We start from the raw sequence: 16680 nt of genomic DNA on the forward strand, positions 1-16680 counted from the left end.
ACAGGCTGAGGAAGAAGCAGGCTCCATGCACCGGGAGCCTGATGTGGGATTCGATCCCGGGTCTCCAGGATCGCGCCCTGGGCCAAAGGCAGGCGCCAAACCGTTGCGCCACCCAGGGATCCCTAAAGTTTAGTTTAATAGTTTAATAGTTTAGTTTAGTTTAATAGTTTATTTATTTTTTTTTAGTTTAATAGTTTAATAGTTTAGTTAAATGTGAAGAATATAAAAGTATATGTGGCTATTAATTAAAAGATATTAATTCAAGCCTGGACTTCCTAGGCTTGAAAGCAGTGAAAGATACAAAAGATTTAGATTACCAAAAAAAAGATTTAGATTACCAAAAAGATTTAGATTACCAAAAGATTTAGATTACCTTCTATATGTAGAAGAAACCATCATAAACACAATTACAATGTAACCGAAAAACTGGGGGGAATATTTGAATACATATCCGAATGATGGCTATTATTCCTAAAATATAAAGCACTGGGCAGCCCCGGTGGCTCAGCGGTTTAGCGTCGCCTGCAGCCCGGGGTGTGATTCTGGAGACCCTGGGTCAAGTCCCACGTTGGGCTCCCTGCATGGAGCCTGCTTCTCTCTGTGCCTGTGTCTCTGCCTCTCTTTCGCTCTCTCTGAATAAATAAATAAATAAGTCTTTAAAAAATATATAAAGCACTTTATCAAACTGATAATAACACACCATTTTTTTTTTTAAAGGGCAAAGTACATGAAACAGCAATTCACAAAAGAAGAAATGCCAGTGGCTAATAAATATAAGAAGAAACATTGGCCTTATCTATAATCAAGGAATTACAAATTAAAATGATAATAAAATATCATTTTATCTGTAGAATTAGACAATTCTTTAAAATATCATAATGCTCAGGACACCTGGGTGGCTCAGCGATTGAGCATCTGCCTTCCACAGACAGACTGAGATTCAGATACACATAAATTGTAGTAAAAGGATGGAAAGGATATGCTATGCAAATGGAAAATGTAACATAACTGAGTGGATATATTTATATATTTATATATTTATATCCAACAAAATAGACTTCAAGGGAGTACTAAGAACATAGAGCGGCATGTCATAATGATTAAAGGGTCAACTAATCAGGAAGATAGACTTTATGAAGTATTATATATAGGGACACCTGGGTGGCTCAGCAGTTAAGCGTCTGCCTTCAGTGTGATCCTGGAGTCCTGGGATTGAGTCCCACATCAAGCTCCCTGCATGGAGCCTGCTTCTCTCTCTGCCTATCTCTCTGTGTCTCTCATGAATGAATAAATAAAATATTTTAAAAATAAAAAATAAAGTATTATATATAATAAATACATAAATTATAAATGTATACACACCTCATGGTATGTATACATTGTATGTATACAACAACAGAACCTCATGGTACTTGAAGCCAAATCCAACAGAACTGAAAGGAGAAATAGGTAATCTGACAGTAACATTTAGAATTTTCAATATTCTGATCTCAATACTTGGTAGAAAAGCTATATATAAAATCTATGTGAAACACTAACATAGCATACAATCCAGAGAATCATTTTTAGGAACTTACCCAAGAGAACTGAAAACCTGCATTTACACAAAGACATATATGTGAGTATTTATAGTATATCAGTGAAACTATCACCATAATCAAGATATATATAAATATCCATTACCTCACTGCAAAGTTTTCTTGTGTCTTCTCATACCTCTGACCCTCTTCCTCTCTTTATTTTTTGGTCTGGCTTCTTTCACTCAGCATAAATTATATTTAGATTTCATCCATGTTGTTTAATTAAAAAGTTGTTATGAGATTCTTTTCCAGTCATTTACCTAAAGTTTGAATTTTACCATACAAAGTTTTTATTATTTTTTTTTAAGATTTTATTTGTCCATATATGAGAGACAGAGAGAGACATAGGCAGAGGGAGAAGCAGGCTTCATGGAGGGAACCTGATGTGGGACTCGATCCCAGGACCCCAGGATAATGCCCTGGGCCAAAGGCAGGCGCCACCCAGGGATCCTGATACAAAGTTTTTAGTTTGAACTTTAAACTTGCCCTATTTTTCCAATTAGAGTTGATAGGCCAACTAGTAATTAGATAATATATATTTTTTAAAGATTTTATTTATTTATTCATGAGAAACACAGAGAGAAAGGCAGAGACATAGGGAGGAGCAGGCTCCTTGAAGGGAGCTCGATGTGGGACTCCATCTGTGACGGCAGGATCATGCCCTGAGCCAAAGGCAGGTGCTTAACTGCTGAGCCACCCAGGTGTCCCGGATAATATTTCTTTCTTTCTTTCTTTGATTTCCCCCTAGATTTTTTCTTTTTCTTTTCTTTTCTTTTTTTTAGATTTTATTTATTTATTCATGAAAGACACAGAGAGAGGGGCAGAGGGAGAAACAGGCTCCCCACAGGGAGCTCAGTGTGGGACTCGATTCCAGGATTCTGGGATCACGCCCTGAGCCAAAGGCAGACACTCAACCACTGAGCCAGGAATCCCCTGGATAATATTTCTTATACAGAAATAAATTCTACCACTTGAAGTTAATCTAAAATTATGTATCAAAGATTAAGAGCTTTCTGGGAATAAGAGTTATGAAACAAAGATCTCTTCATAATAATTTAAATAACCGGATAGGCAACTAACTTTCTATGATGGTTTTACCTGCTCACCCGAATGGCAGTCAATAAAGTTTTTCATTTCTGCATCTCCCCCTGACTCTACAATGTTGAGATTATCTAGAAAACTAAGTGAGAAAAATTAAAACAGAGGTCTTTCAAATTTGTCTCATTTGTCTGTGATTCATTGCATTTTTGTTTGTTTGTTTCCTTTCAGACCAAATGTTCATTTAGCTTGTTCCGGGATACTGGCCATAATTTGGTTCAGAATAATAAAATAGGAGGAATTAATTCTCCATTGTCTAAACCTGCTGTTTCCAAGAACGTGAAAGAAGATAAAACAGTTAAAGAAAAGGATATAGAAGGAAAGCCTAGGCCTGGAGATATGGTAGGTTGTTGAGAAGGTGATGATTTTGCTAATTTTGTTACATTCCAGAGGCTTATACTGATTTATTATATGGTAAATTGCATCAGTTTAGTTTGCATTTTCTTGCAATATAATGATCATTATTCCTGACGTTGTGAAGATCATGTAAGAGTTCAGTTTTTGAGGTGTGTTCATTTTCTTTCAGCAACCACCTAGTATAAAATCTCAAAGCTCAGATACTCCTTTGGAAGTTGAACCCCCTCTAAGCCACAATCCAGAAGGACAGGTAATTATGCATAAAGAGTTGGAAAATTAAGTATGGTATTGTGAAAAACTCTTATCTTAATTACCATCCCATATTTGCCATGACTAGTTTATGACTTTGGATAAGTTTCTTTGTCTTGTTAAGACTCTCTAAAATGGGCAGGTAGTACCAAATTAACTTTAAGGTCCTTCCTAACATTATGAGTTTATGGCTTTTATTAATTCTATATTATGTACTAGGAGGGATGCAAAAATGCATGATCTGCAGCATGTATTCATCTGTACTCAGGACACTCAAAAGTCTGGTGGGTGAAACAGATTGGTACATAACTAACCATAATACAGAATTTTAATGAATGCTGTAATAGAGGTACAAATAAAAGGGCTGCAACGTCTCAGAGAAGACAGATTAATGACTCTTAGGATGGAGCAGTCTCAGAAGGCTTCATGGAAGAGGTGGCATATGTGCTAAGTAGTGAAAGATGAAGAGAACACTGCCAGAGGAAGATGACAGGATTGGCATTTCAGGGCCAGGAAATAGCTTGAGTCGGGGCACAAAGAAGATAGCAGAATTTGGAGTATGTCAATTAAATTAGTATACAGCACAAAGAAATGAAAAGAAGGGAGAGATTCTGGAAGGAAGTGAGAAAGGAGGCAGAGTGGCTGCACTGAGTTATAGAAAGACTTTGAAAGGCTTGGTATAAAGTTTGGGTTTCACTATATAGGTGATGAGGAGCTCTTGAGCCTCTTCCTGGAGACTCACATTAAAATTTTTTATGTCATGTAAAATAAAATCTTATCTGTATTTAAGGGCAGAACTATTGCAAGGATGAGAGGGAGAGAGAGAGAATGAACAAGAGAATGAATTTGGGGTAGAGGCTTCAAATATCAGTTTATAGGTTTTTATCATAGTACAGATGAATGTTGATGCCAGTTTGATTTAGGAAAGTGGCTGTAGTAAAGAAAGTCAGAAACTTGAAAAGACAAGATCTAGAATTGGGAAGTTTGAGGGTGCTGAGGAAGAAAAGCTAAAGATAAGTTTCAAGCCTTACATTCTAGAAGGATGAAAAAATTATTAAGAGAAATGTCAAAAGAGAGGTCAATATAAGGGAAATGATAAGTTCAATTTGGGACGTTATATTTAGGATACTGGCAAGATTCTGGAAATGTCCATCAGGTTGCAGTTGGTAGATAATGATGTGGATGCTGTGAGTGGGAATATCAGAACATTATGTGAATATTTCTTCAGGTCTTCAAAGATTTGATGGCAGAAAGAACAGCATTTACTTAGAACATTTCCAAGAAATGTGCTGAAGTGCTTCAGCTGAGGTAGAAGTTTCCAAGAATAAAATTGGAAATGCTTTTATGCAAGAGATAACCACTGTTACTATTTTCTTTCAGTTATTTTTCTATATTAAAAATATAGAAAGATCAAGCTCTATACAGATAGTTGGATATGCAGTTTTCTTACTTATATTGTGAATGTTATCTTATGTTACTAAAATTTGTTCATAAATATCTGTTTTTAATGGAAAGAATAAATTAGAGAAAACTATCTTTACAGCAATATGTAGAAGCAGGGACATACATCGTGTTGGAGATTCAGCTGGACAAAGCCTTGGTTCCAAAGCGAATGCCTGAGGAGCTAGCCAGAAGGTGTGTAGCAATGGTTCTTATATTTGTTTTGCAAAAACATTTTAGGTATAAATAAAAGGAATTCAGATTGTCTTCATAAATATAGTTTTTCATGTTTTCCGTCTCAGATGAAGTTTTCTTTGTTCCTGTTGTTTTCTTATTACAAAAGCAGTATGTGCTCATTATTAAAAAAAATAAAGGTTTTGAAAAAATTGAGATCAGCAAGTATACAAAACACTCAGATTTCTACTCACTCAGTGATAGCCACTTTTTTTTTTTTTTTTCAGTGATAGCCACTTAAAAAAAAACTGGTATTATCCTTCTGGAATTATTGTAAAGTTTCTATATTACACACATAATAATATATAATAATGTGTAATATATAAACTTTACTCATGTCATAAATAAATAAATGTAATTTTTAAAAATAAATGTAATTTTTAAAAACTGTTTTTATATTGTACCATAGTATTTTGATTGTGTTTCTAGGAAATTGTCCATTTCATCTAGGTTATCCAATTTGTTGATAGACAATTGTTCATGATATTCTCTTACTATTCTTTTTATCTTTTTAATAAAATGGGGAGTAATGTCCCCATTATTTATTTCTGATTTTAGTAATTTGAGTCTTCATTCTTTTTTCTTGTGGTTACCTTGGGAATTATAATGACTATCTTAAACCTGTAGCAACCTAATTTGAGAATACCAACTAAGCTTCAATACTATTCACCCTGCTCCTCTATGTCTCCATCTTTCCCTCTTTATATTATTGTTGTCACAGATTTTGTTTATTTATTTAAAGATTTTTTAAGATTTATTTTTTAAAGAGAGAGGGTAAGATGGAGAGGGAGAGAGAGGATGTCAAGCAGACTCCCCACTGAGTGCAGACCCAGACGCGAGGCTCAGTTTCACCACCCTGAGATCATGACCCGAGCCAACCAGGCACTCCTACCACAGATTATATTTTTATACGTTGCGCAAAAGATTAGCACAGATTAGCAAAGATTTCTAGCTGCTATTTTATGCATTTACCTTCTAAAAACAAGTAAAGAGGAGTACAAACCAAAAGTATGATAATACTGGCTTTCATATTTACCTTTACCAGTATTCCCTATTTCTTCAGTTACTTACTAATGTCCTTTCATTTCAGACTGAAGGGCTCCCTTTAGCATTTCTTATAGATTAGGTTTTACTAATAGACTCTTTGTTTATTTTGTTAATTTCTTCTTCATTCTTGAAGGGTAATTTGCTGTATATAGAATTTTTGGCTGGCATTTTTTTCTTTCAAAACTTTAAATATGTTACTCTAGTACCTTCTGGCCTCAATAGCTTGTGTTATTCTTATTGACATTATTGAAATTATCTGTTTATCCTAGGTGACAAGTCACTCTTCTCACTGCTTTTTGAGTTTTTCTCTTGTCTTTGGCTTATGTCAATTTGACTACAATTTGTCTTAGTATAGATCTCTTTAAGTTTATTCTGCTTGGAAATTGTTATGCTTCTTGGATGTATAGATTCATGTCTTTCTGCTCCTTTCCCTCTCTCTTCTCCTTCGGGGATTCCCATAAGGTGTATATTGATTGTACAAATTGTGTATGTTGATTGTGTCCCACAGATTTTAATCCCTGTTTACTTTTTTTCATTTGTTTTTCTTTATGTCCCTCAGACTAGGTAATTTCAATTTTCCTATATTCAAGTTTGTTCATTCTTTCTTCTGCCAAGTCAAATCTGTTGAACCCTCTAGTAAATTTTTCATTTCAGTTATCGTACTTTTCAACTACAGACTTTCTATTTTGCTCTTTTAATAATTTGTCTCTTTACTAATATTCTATTCTTATTTTGCTTATATATCATTTTCCTGATTTCTCTTAATCTTTTGTTTGTGGTTTCCTTTAGCTCTTTGAGCACAAGTTTATTTCACATCTTTTTGTACCAAGTCCAATGTCTGGGCTTCTTCAGGAAAAATTTATATAAATTTCTTTTTTCTTTTGAAAGAGCCATACTTTTACTTTTTAATGCATTTTGTGATTTTTTGTTGTTGAAAACTGAACAGTTTGATATTATGATGTGGGAACTTTGGAAATCAGATTTTCCCCTTCCCTGGGGTTTGCTGTTCTTAATTATTGAGTTATAGGTTGTGTTCAGTCAGTGTTTTGATTGAGATTTTCTTAAATGCCAGGATCTTAATATAATAAAATAAAAATAAAACAAAAAATCTTTTTAAAAATCTTTGTGAATGACTCCATGCTAGAGCATTCTTTTTTTTTTTTTTAAGATTTATTTATTTATTTTGAGAGAGAGAGAGAGAGAGAGAGAACATGTGAATGGGGAAAGGGGCAGAGGGAGGGAGAGAAGCAGACTCTGCTGAGCAAGGAGCCTGAGGTGGGACTCATTCTCATGACCCTGAGATGATGACTTGAGCCAAAATCAAGAATTGGACACTTATCTGACCCAGGTGCCCCTGGAGCATTCTTTTAACTCTTAACGAGGCTGTTTGTAATTCTGCCTCAGCCTTCACTTCCTGCTTCCACTGGGATTATAGATCAGTCAGTGGTAGAAGCTTAGGGTCTTCTCAGCTCCTTTCTGAACATGTATCCTGTCCTGAACATGTGTGCAGCTTTCTAAATTCTTCTACACAAGTACTTTTGAATACCCTAATTTCCATAAAACCTGTCAGGCTTTTCTTCCTAGGCCTAGGTGGTTTGTTGTGTCGTAACCATAATCTTCTGTCCCACAGAGCTGTGAGTTTTTGATAACCTTACCATGTTTTAGGGCAATGCACACCCACTGGTTTTCTACCATGAGTGGATTTCAAGAAAGAAGAAACAGAATTGAGTGCCTTATGTCAGTCATTCAAGTAGCCCCAGATAGGTTAGAACAAATGAAATAACTTGGGAACAAAGTCTGCTCTGCTTCTCCAGAATCAGAGCCCAGTGTGCCACACTGGAAATGTCGGTTTCCATTTTCAATTTGCCACTGAGCTGGGAATGGGGTGAGGCAAGGGCAAGTAAAAATGCCACAAAGCTGTAACACTATTGTAATTGCCTTTTTCTTACTTTGGTATTTGCTTGGTTGCTATAAGCCTTTGACTGTCTTCCACAGTCCTGGCAGAGTTGGTTCTGACAGTTTCTGATTGTATTTTTCAATGTTTCTACAGAGGGATGGGAGTTTAGGGTTTTTTACTCTATGATTTTGCTGACATCTAGACTTCAACTTTCAATGTGAGGAGCACTATGCTCAGTGCAGGATGAAAGGAAATGATAGCTTTTTATCTTGGAGGTTATTTACTACTGAAACTTATTTTTAAGGGTTTTGATAACTATCCCCATGTTGCCTTCCAAAATGTTTGCAATCCCACAAGTGATAATATGAGCCTACTCCTTCTTCATACATTCACAACACAATATGTTTTTATATTTGCTATTTTGACAGGGGAAAAAGTTTCTCATTTTAATCTACATTATAAATGATTTAGTGAGATTAAACATTTTTTCAAGTATTAATCATTTAGAGGTATTCTTTTGAGTATGACTTGCTGGAAGTGGCACATTTATCCTTTATACCAAAAATTTCAAAAGTTTTTATTCTTATTTTTATTTTTTTTAAATTTTTATTTATTTATGATAGTCACACACACACAGAGAGAGAGAGAGAGAGAGAGAGAGAGGCAGAGACATAGGCAGAGGGAGAAGCAGGCTCCATGCACGGGGAGCCCGATGTGGGATTCAGTCCCGAGTCTCCAGGATCGTGCCCTGGGCCAAAGGCAGGCGCTAAACCGCTGCACCACCCAGGGATCCCCAAAACTTTTTAAAACTGTGTTTAGTCTCTTTCCAAAAATAAGTTGATAATATTTACTATAAATTACATATATAAATAAAGTTGATAAACTGGAAATAGAGAGTTAAAAACTCAAGTTCTGGAAACAAAGAGGAGGCAAGTATTAAGTAGAACTTTCATAAATAAGCACCAAATATTAGTTCTCTAACAAAAAAGGAAGTCCTATAAATTTATGCAGCTTTAATCATAAAGGAGGACCCATACTAGTTCCAAAAGAGATCAGATTTCCTCCTGGCATTAAATTCTAAAACAGATTTCTCATTTGAGCTCTTACATAGGGAATACTGAGTGACAAAATAACAGCATGCTTAATGAAGGTTTTATAGCAAATGTAGGTGCAATTTTTTATAATTTTTTATTGAAGTATAATTGAAATTTAACATTGTATTAGTTTCAGGTGTACAACATAATGACTCAATAGTTGTGTACATTGTGAAATGATTATGACAACAAATCTAGTTAATATGTCACCATACATAGTTAAAAATTTTTTTTCTTGTGATGAGAGTTTTTAGGTCCACTCTTTTAGCAACTTTCAAACATGCAATACAGTATTATTTCTTGGGGTTTTTTTAAGTTTTTTTTTTTAATAGTAATCTCTATACCCAACATGGGGCTTGAACTCATGACCTTGAGATCAGTCATATGCTCTTCTGACTGAACCAGCCAGGTACTCCTCAAATATGCAACACAGTAGTATTATTTTATCTTATTTTTAAAAAGATAAATTCATTTTAGAAAGAGATGGGGGGAGAAAGAGAGAAAGTGTGATGCAAAGGGGAGGGAGAGAAAATCTCCAGCAGATAACCTGCTGAGTGCAGAGCCTGATATAGGGCTCAATCTCACAATCAGGAGTTCAGATCCTGATGTCAGGATCAGGACCTGAGCCACCCAGGTGCCCCTATTCTTAGACTTTTTAATGAGATATGGTTATTACCTGAAAGTTTTTCTTTGGCTGTAGGGAGGTAGAAGATAGATTTCTCCTCCAAGTTAGCCCAAATGACTATTATAGAGCAAAGGAAAATTAGAATGGCAGTGTTAGAAAATCAGACCCAATACTCATAAAAGGTAATTTGCCTTTGGTCCCTGCCTGAGGCATATATATATATCTAACTGCTGAATCTATGTCAGTGTATAATAATATACATACATTTAATGCATTCTTGGGCAGCCCGGGTGGCTCAGCAGTTGAGTGTCTGCCTTCAGCTCAGGGTGTGATCCTGGGATCCAGAATTGAGTCCCATATCGGGCTCCTTGCAGGGAGCCTGCTTCTCCCTCTGCCTGTGTCTCTGCCTCTCTCTCTCTTTCTCTCTCTCTCTGTGTGTGTCTCATGAATAAATAAAATCTTTTTAAAAAATCCAATGATGGGGGTCAATCCAATGTTCCCAGGGTCATTGTGACCTATTATTAGTGAGTAATTACTCAGTCCTCCTTCAAGCACTTTCTTTACCAGGCTCTCAGAATATAAAATAAATATAAAATAAATAAAACCCTCTTGGTTTTATTTCTCCTCCTCTGGTCTTCTTTATCTCTCCAGCTTCTAATGTTGGAGTCTCTCAGATCTCAGTCTTTGGACGTTTATTCAATCTACCTTAACTCCCTTGGTTTTTATCTAATCTCATGGCTCTACTACCAGCTGTATCCTAATGGCTTCCAAATTTATATATGGAGCCTGGACCTCTCCTGATCTAATATGAAGAGAGGTCATATATCTATTTCTCACAAACTTTCTGGTCAGAGTCATAGTAATCTCTCACCTGGTCTCCCTACATTCTACCCTTCAGTTTATTCTTTTTTTTTTTTTTTTTTAAGTAACAGCTTTATTGAGATATAGTTCACCTAGCATTCACTTCACCCATTTAAAGCATACAATTCAGTGGCTTTTAGTATACCCACAGAGTTGTACAGCCTTCACCACAATCAATTTTATAATACTTTTCTTACCCTTAAAAGAAACCACATACATATTAGCAGTTGCTCTCCATTTCTTCCCACTCTCATGCCAGCACCCAACCCAGAACTCTGCAGTCATAGGCAACTATGTATCTAATTTTTGTCTGTATAGATTTTCCAGCCTTGGACATTTCATATAAATGGAATGATACAATATGTGGTTTTTGTGACTGGCTTTTTTCATTTAACATAATGCTGTCAAGGCTCATCCAGACTATAGCATGTATCAGTACTTCATTTCTTTGTTGTTGAATAATATTTAACTGTGGTATACCACATTATTCCACATTCTTCAGTTGATGGACATTTGGACAATTTATTCTATACTGATTGTGTTAAAATGGAGGTCAACTCCTGTAACTAACTACTCTGCTCAGAAACTACTAGTGACTCCCTGGCACACTCTGAGTAAAAGCCTAAGTCCTTACAATGGCCTACAAGTGCTAACATATTCTGTATGTACATTGCTCTCACTTTTTCTGTCCAGCCACATTTGGCTTCCTGCTGTTCCTCACAAATGCCAGGCACACTGTTGCAGCAAGGCCTTTACACTTTCTGTTCCCTTTGTCTGTACTTTCCTTATCCCAGATATCTATACAACTTGCTTCCTTGCTTCCTTGAGATCTTTACTCAAATGTTACCATCTCAGTAAGTGGCTTGAGGAAATGTGTTTCCCTATTTCACCACCCTAACCCCCAATATAGTCTGTCTGCCTTACTGCATTATTTTTCTCCACGTCACTAACATATCACTAACATATTTATCTTAATCATTCTTTCTTTCCTCCACTAGAATATAAGCTCCATGAGGGAAAGAATTTTTGTTATTTATTTATTTATTTATTTATTTAGATTTTATTTATTCATGAGAGACACAAAGAGAGAGGCAGAGACATAGGCAGAGGGAGAAGCAGGCTCCCTAATGGGAGCCTGTTATAAGGCTCGATCCCAGGATCCCGGGATCACGACCTCAGTTGTAGGTAGACACTCAACCACTGAGCCACCCAGGTGCCCCTTGTCTAATTTATTTAATGCTCTATCCCCAACACTTAGAAAAGTTCCTGATGAATGGTAGCGACTCAGTATATATTTTGAATGAGTGAATAAATAACATTGTCTTTGGAGAAGATATTGGGAGACCGCACAACAAGGTTGTCAACAAGATCCACAACAAGGAGACAATTTAATATATATTGTTTTATACTTCATAAGTTTTTAATCATAGGGATATATTACCTGTTAAAATAAATAAAACTAAAATTAGAAATTATGAGCAGAGGTATACAATTACATAGGACCTATTAAATAAAAATTTAATTTGTGAATTTGATTGTAAACTTTAAGGCAATACTATATACTTCAATAGGATCTGAAATTATAAGGAAGAAGAGCTAAGAGTTTAATATCCTCTAGTTTTTGTAAGGTCTCCCGAAAATGGAAGTTAGAAGTTTTGGCATAAGTATGTTGACAGTGACAAAATATATTTTCTTAATCAGCACATCTGATATAATTATTATCATTTAATGCAGTCATAAATTATGTGTACCAAGAATATACTTTTTATCCTGGATAGAGAGGAAGGATAAGCATTCACTTGGCTGTACTGTTTAGATTTCCAAAACTTCATTCTTTCAGAGACTCTACAGGGTGCACCTAAAATGATAACACCCATTTCTTGCCAACTCCTAAGTCAAGCAATCTCTTGAGAGCAATAGCAGTTTTTAAAAAGGTGTAAGAGTAAAGCCAGGGCTCAAATTAGCCAAAAGTACAACCTAGCTACTTTCTGAGCAGCTACTTCCTGGGTTCTTTCCTATCTAGTCCACAGCCATATACTATTCTATGGTTCACATCTAGGTTTTACATGAGAGAATTGCAGTGCTCAAGTGTGATATGGGAACAGAACTTAGATCTCTCCCGTATAGGCTCTTTGGAAGTAGGAACAAGAGAATAGAAATCTGCAGATAATAAAGTTTGGTTTTGTTTTGTCATTTTTTTCTGGTACAGGGTCAAGGAAATGATTCCTCCAAGGCCACCTCTTACTCGTCGGACAGGAGGAGCTCAGAAGGTAAGTGCCAGAGCCCAGGTGAAACTATAAGTAATAAGGTGTTGAGTGCGCTCATTTGAAAATAAGGCATAGACTCTTCAGTATGTTTTATAGAAGGGGTGAGAAATTGTAGCTTCACTATTTCCCTTCCTGGTTCAGTTTGTGACCAGTGACATATAATGAATAGTGAACAGTATTTAATCTTGGCCGGTAGTTTCTGAGCTGAAAATTAAAGGGCAGTTTATACCCAAAGCATTATTGAACATAAAACACAATCCGGTTTCAGACTTCCATTATATATCTTGATCTCTTCGAGGCCTCTTTACCAGACATTTTGTATTTTCCTAGGCAGTAAGTGACTACCACATGCAGGTCAAGAATATTTCTAGAGCTATTCTGGATGAGTATCATAGGATGTTTGGAAAACAAGTGGCCAAACTGGGGAGTGATATGGATAGTGAAACCCTGGAGGAGCAGAAGTGCCAGCTCAACTATGAACTTAACTGCTCTGGAAAATACTTTGCTTTCAAAGAACAACTCAAGGTAAATATTCATTTACTTATTCAATGGATTTTTATGAAGCATCCTCTCTACATGCCTTATTATTAGTTTTTCTCTGGTCATGTTCAGCTATGCTTCTACCATTCTTGCTGTTGGTGCAAAGAGTTATGTTCCCTATGATAGAATATGAGAAGCTCCACTTGTGCAAAGCCTTGGAATGGTTCAGTATCTATTCCAAGTATGAGCTTTGAAGAAACTAAGTCATTACTTGAAGCTAGGCCAGAGTTTGAGCCAGGTTTCATGTTGCTGTAGCAGGCAGAAACTATACCTTGTACTGATTCCATGACTAATTATCTGTCTCCCATTTCCTATCTTTCCATAGTCCACAGAATCACTAAGATTTGAAAAATATTTACTTAATAATAATTTCCTACATAATAATGATTAGCATTTATTGAGTGCTGTACACCAAAAGAATTTTTGAATGCTTCATATTTTACTAATTTAATCCTAACAACAACCCTGTGAGGTATATGTTACTCATTTACAGGTAGAGAAATGCCATATTAATTGGTTAAATAATTTCCCCCAAGGTCACAGAACTAGTAAAGGTTAAAGATGGGACTCAAGGGGGATCCCTGGGTGTCTCAGCAGTTTAGCACCTGCCTTCAGCCCAGGGTGTGATTCTAGAGTCCCAGGATTGAGTCCTGCATCAGGCTCCCTGCATGGAAACTGCTTCTCCCTCTGCCTGTGTCTCTGCCTCTCTCTCTCTCTCTCTCTCTGTCTCTCATGAATGAATAAATAAAATCTTAAAAAAAAAAGATGGGACTCAAATTCAGGCAGTCTTCTTGCTCCAGAACCTACATTCTTAACTCCTACACTGGATTGCCACTCTACATTTACTAAGCGTCCTGTACTGTACTTATTAGATAGTAATAAGGTAAAAAAACAACTGATGCTCATGGAGGTAAAGAGTTCTTCTCAGTAGGTGGCATAGTCACAACTTAGTTTGATTCCTGGTTCTACCATTATTAGATGGATGGTCAAATGACTTTATCTCTCTGAGCTTTAATTTCTTTACCTAACAATGAGGAATAATACTATCACATGGGGTCATTTTGAGAATTAAATAATATAATGCATGGGAAGTGCTTAGTACAAAACCTGGCAATAATATTAGCTTAGGGGGGGGGGAAAGCTGTCATGGCTATAGCAATATGTTATCTGTATAGCATTTTAAACTTCACTACCTATCTGTTATCTTTCTTTGGCTTCTCAATCATCTTCTGAAGTAAGATAATAAAACCAGAAGTACACATCAATATAACAAATGAGGAAAATGAGATACTAACTGTAATTTTTTAGGTTGTACAGTGGCAGATTAGAACCAGAATTCCATTCTCTAGACTGTCATATCAGGCCTTTTTCTCTTGTATCATGTGGTCACCATGAACGATGTAATGCATAAACCTAATGCTGAGGTCTTCTTTAGCTTTATGACTCTCTTCACATGATATAAGTTCTGCACTGACAATATTAGTGATGATGTCAAGAAAAGAAGTCATGCAGAATATGTCGACTGGGGGAAAATCAGAAAGCTGACATTCTAGCAGTTACCAAAGGAGAAATCAATTACTTTCTGAAATTCTGATGAGCCTTAGACCAGAAGCTCAAGGAAGGCCTGTGTTGTCAGCATGGTGCTGGGCTCTAATCAAATGGATGATCTATGTCTCTTACAGCATGCCGTAGTAAGGATTGTGAGAGAGAAGTATTTGAAGACAACATCATTTGAAAGCCAGGAGGAACTGCAGACATTTATTAGTGAGCTCTATGTGTTCTTGGTGGATCAGATGCATGTGGCCTTAAACCAGGTAGATGCTCAAGAACTAAGAGCCCTTCCTTTACTCTTCAGGGCATCAAAGTCTCTGAATGATTCCTTTCTTCCTTACTTCCTTTCTTGCTTCATTTAGCAAACATTTATGAGGTGTCTGCTCTGTGCTAGGCACTGACAAAGGAGAATAAGAAACTGCCTAAATTATAAAACTAATTTTGGGGAGAACAGGGAGAATAATTCAACTTCCTGGAATAATAAGTTTCATAACTGTCATAAATGTGATGGATAAAAGACATACATAAAATCACTTAATTCAATTATAAAACAAAAATCATTATTTTATTTATTCTGTGAATGTGTGCAATTCAGTTTGCTTTCCTGTGAATGTGTCCAATTCTCAGTTTGTTCTCCATGACTGGCAATCAAAACTAAGAAACATTATGAGCTTTCAGGTATTATACCTGAATGACAATGACACTTCAAACATGCTTTTTCTTTTTCTTTTTTTTTTTTTCAGGGGATGAGAGGGCAGTGGGCAGGGGGAGAGAGAAATTCCAAAGCAGGCTCCCCAGTCATTGTGGAACTGCACACAGGGCTCAATCTCACAACCCTTGATACTCCAATATCATTTTCAACTTAATTACTGGGTCTAATATCTAGTTTATTCATATAAGACTCTACTTGTAATTGCTTTGTTTTGTTTAACATCTTGATATTGATAAGACCATGCCAGGTGATATCCAAGGCACTGTTCCAACCATTTATACAAGCAGTGAACAGCTTCGACTCTTTGCATTTGAAGCAGAAGTCAATGAGAACTTTGAAATGGCAGCAGTATATTATGAAGAGGTAATTAAATGTCTTCCCAGTGGTAGTTGTTACTATTATTTGTATAATGTGGGTATAAAAATAGTAGTTTTTAATTATTTAAAACCCAACGGAACTGAAAAAAGGATAGACACATAAATCAATAAGATAGAGTCTAAAGATAGGTCCACACAAATAAGGCCATTACATTTTTGGCAGCGGTATAAAAGAAATTCAATGGAGAAAAGACAGCCTTTTCAAAAAAAAATAGTATTAGACCCACTAGTCATCCATATGCAAAAAATGAACTTTGACTTAAACCTCAAACATTGTATAAAAATCAACTTAAGGGGCACCTGGGTGGATCACTTGATTGAGTATCCAATTCTTGCTCTCAGCTCAGGTCTTGATCTTAGGGTCATGAGTTTAAGTCCCATGTTGGGTTCCACACCAAGTGTGGAGCCCAATAAAAAAAAAATCAACTTAAAATGAACCATAGGTCTGAATGTAAAATATATAAATATTTTAAAAGAAAGCAAAGGAGAAAGTCTTCATGACCTGGAATTTAGGCAAAGAGTTATTTGACATGACATGAAAGCATGATCCATAAAAAAAAGGGTAAATGGAACTTCATTACAATTAAAAATGTGTTCTTGTAAATGATACTATTAAGAGAAAGAAAATAAAAATAGAGACTAGAAGAAAATATCTTCAAAACATATCTGACAAAGGGTTTGTATCCAGAATATTCAGAACTCTCAAAATTCAACAATAGAAAAACAACTAAATACAAATGGGCAAAAGATT

The 16680-nt window shown here is 35.9% G+C and overlaps 1 protein-coding gene across 12 annotated transcripts in view; it reads left to right on the forward strand.

Annotated features, from left to right (window-relative positions):
• Window positions 1-16680, forward strand: part of CFAP70 (cilia and flagella associated protein 70) — a 94789-nt gene that overhangs the window by 45123 nt on the left and 32986 nt on the right. For all 12 annotated transcript variants that reach the window (XM_041750847.1, XM_041750852.1, XM_041750850.1 and 9 more), the window contains 7 exons: window positions 2850-3020; window positions 3205-3285; window positions 4828-4919; window positions 12692-12752; window positions 13080-13274; window positions 14972-15103; window positions 15790-15915. In XM_041750847.1, coding sequence (XP_041606781.1) covers window positions 2850-3020; window positions 3205-3285; window positions 4828-4919; window positions 12692-12752; window positions 13080-13274; window positions 14972-15103; window positions 15790-15915 — 858 coding nt within the window. The remainder of the gene's footprint in view (window positions 1-2849; window positions 3021-3204; window positions 3286-4827; window positions 4920-12691; window positions 12753-13079; window positions 13275-14971; window positions 15104-15789; window positions 15916-16680) is intronic.

Source organism: Vulpes lagopus, chromosome 3, assembly GCF_018345385.1.
Source record: "Vulpes lagopus strain Blue_001 chromosome 3, ASM1834538v1, whole genome shotgun sequence".
Lineage (NCBI taxonomy): Eukaryota > Metazoa > Chordata > Mammalia > Carnivora > Canidae > Vulpes > Vulpes lagopus.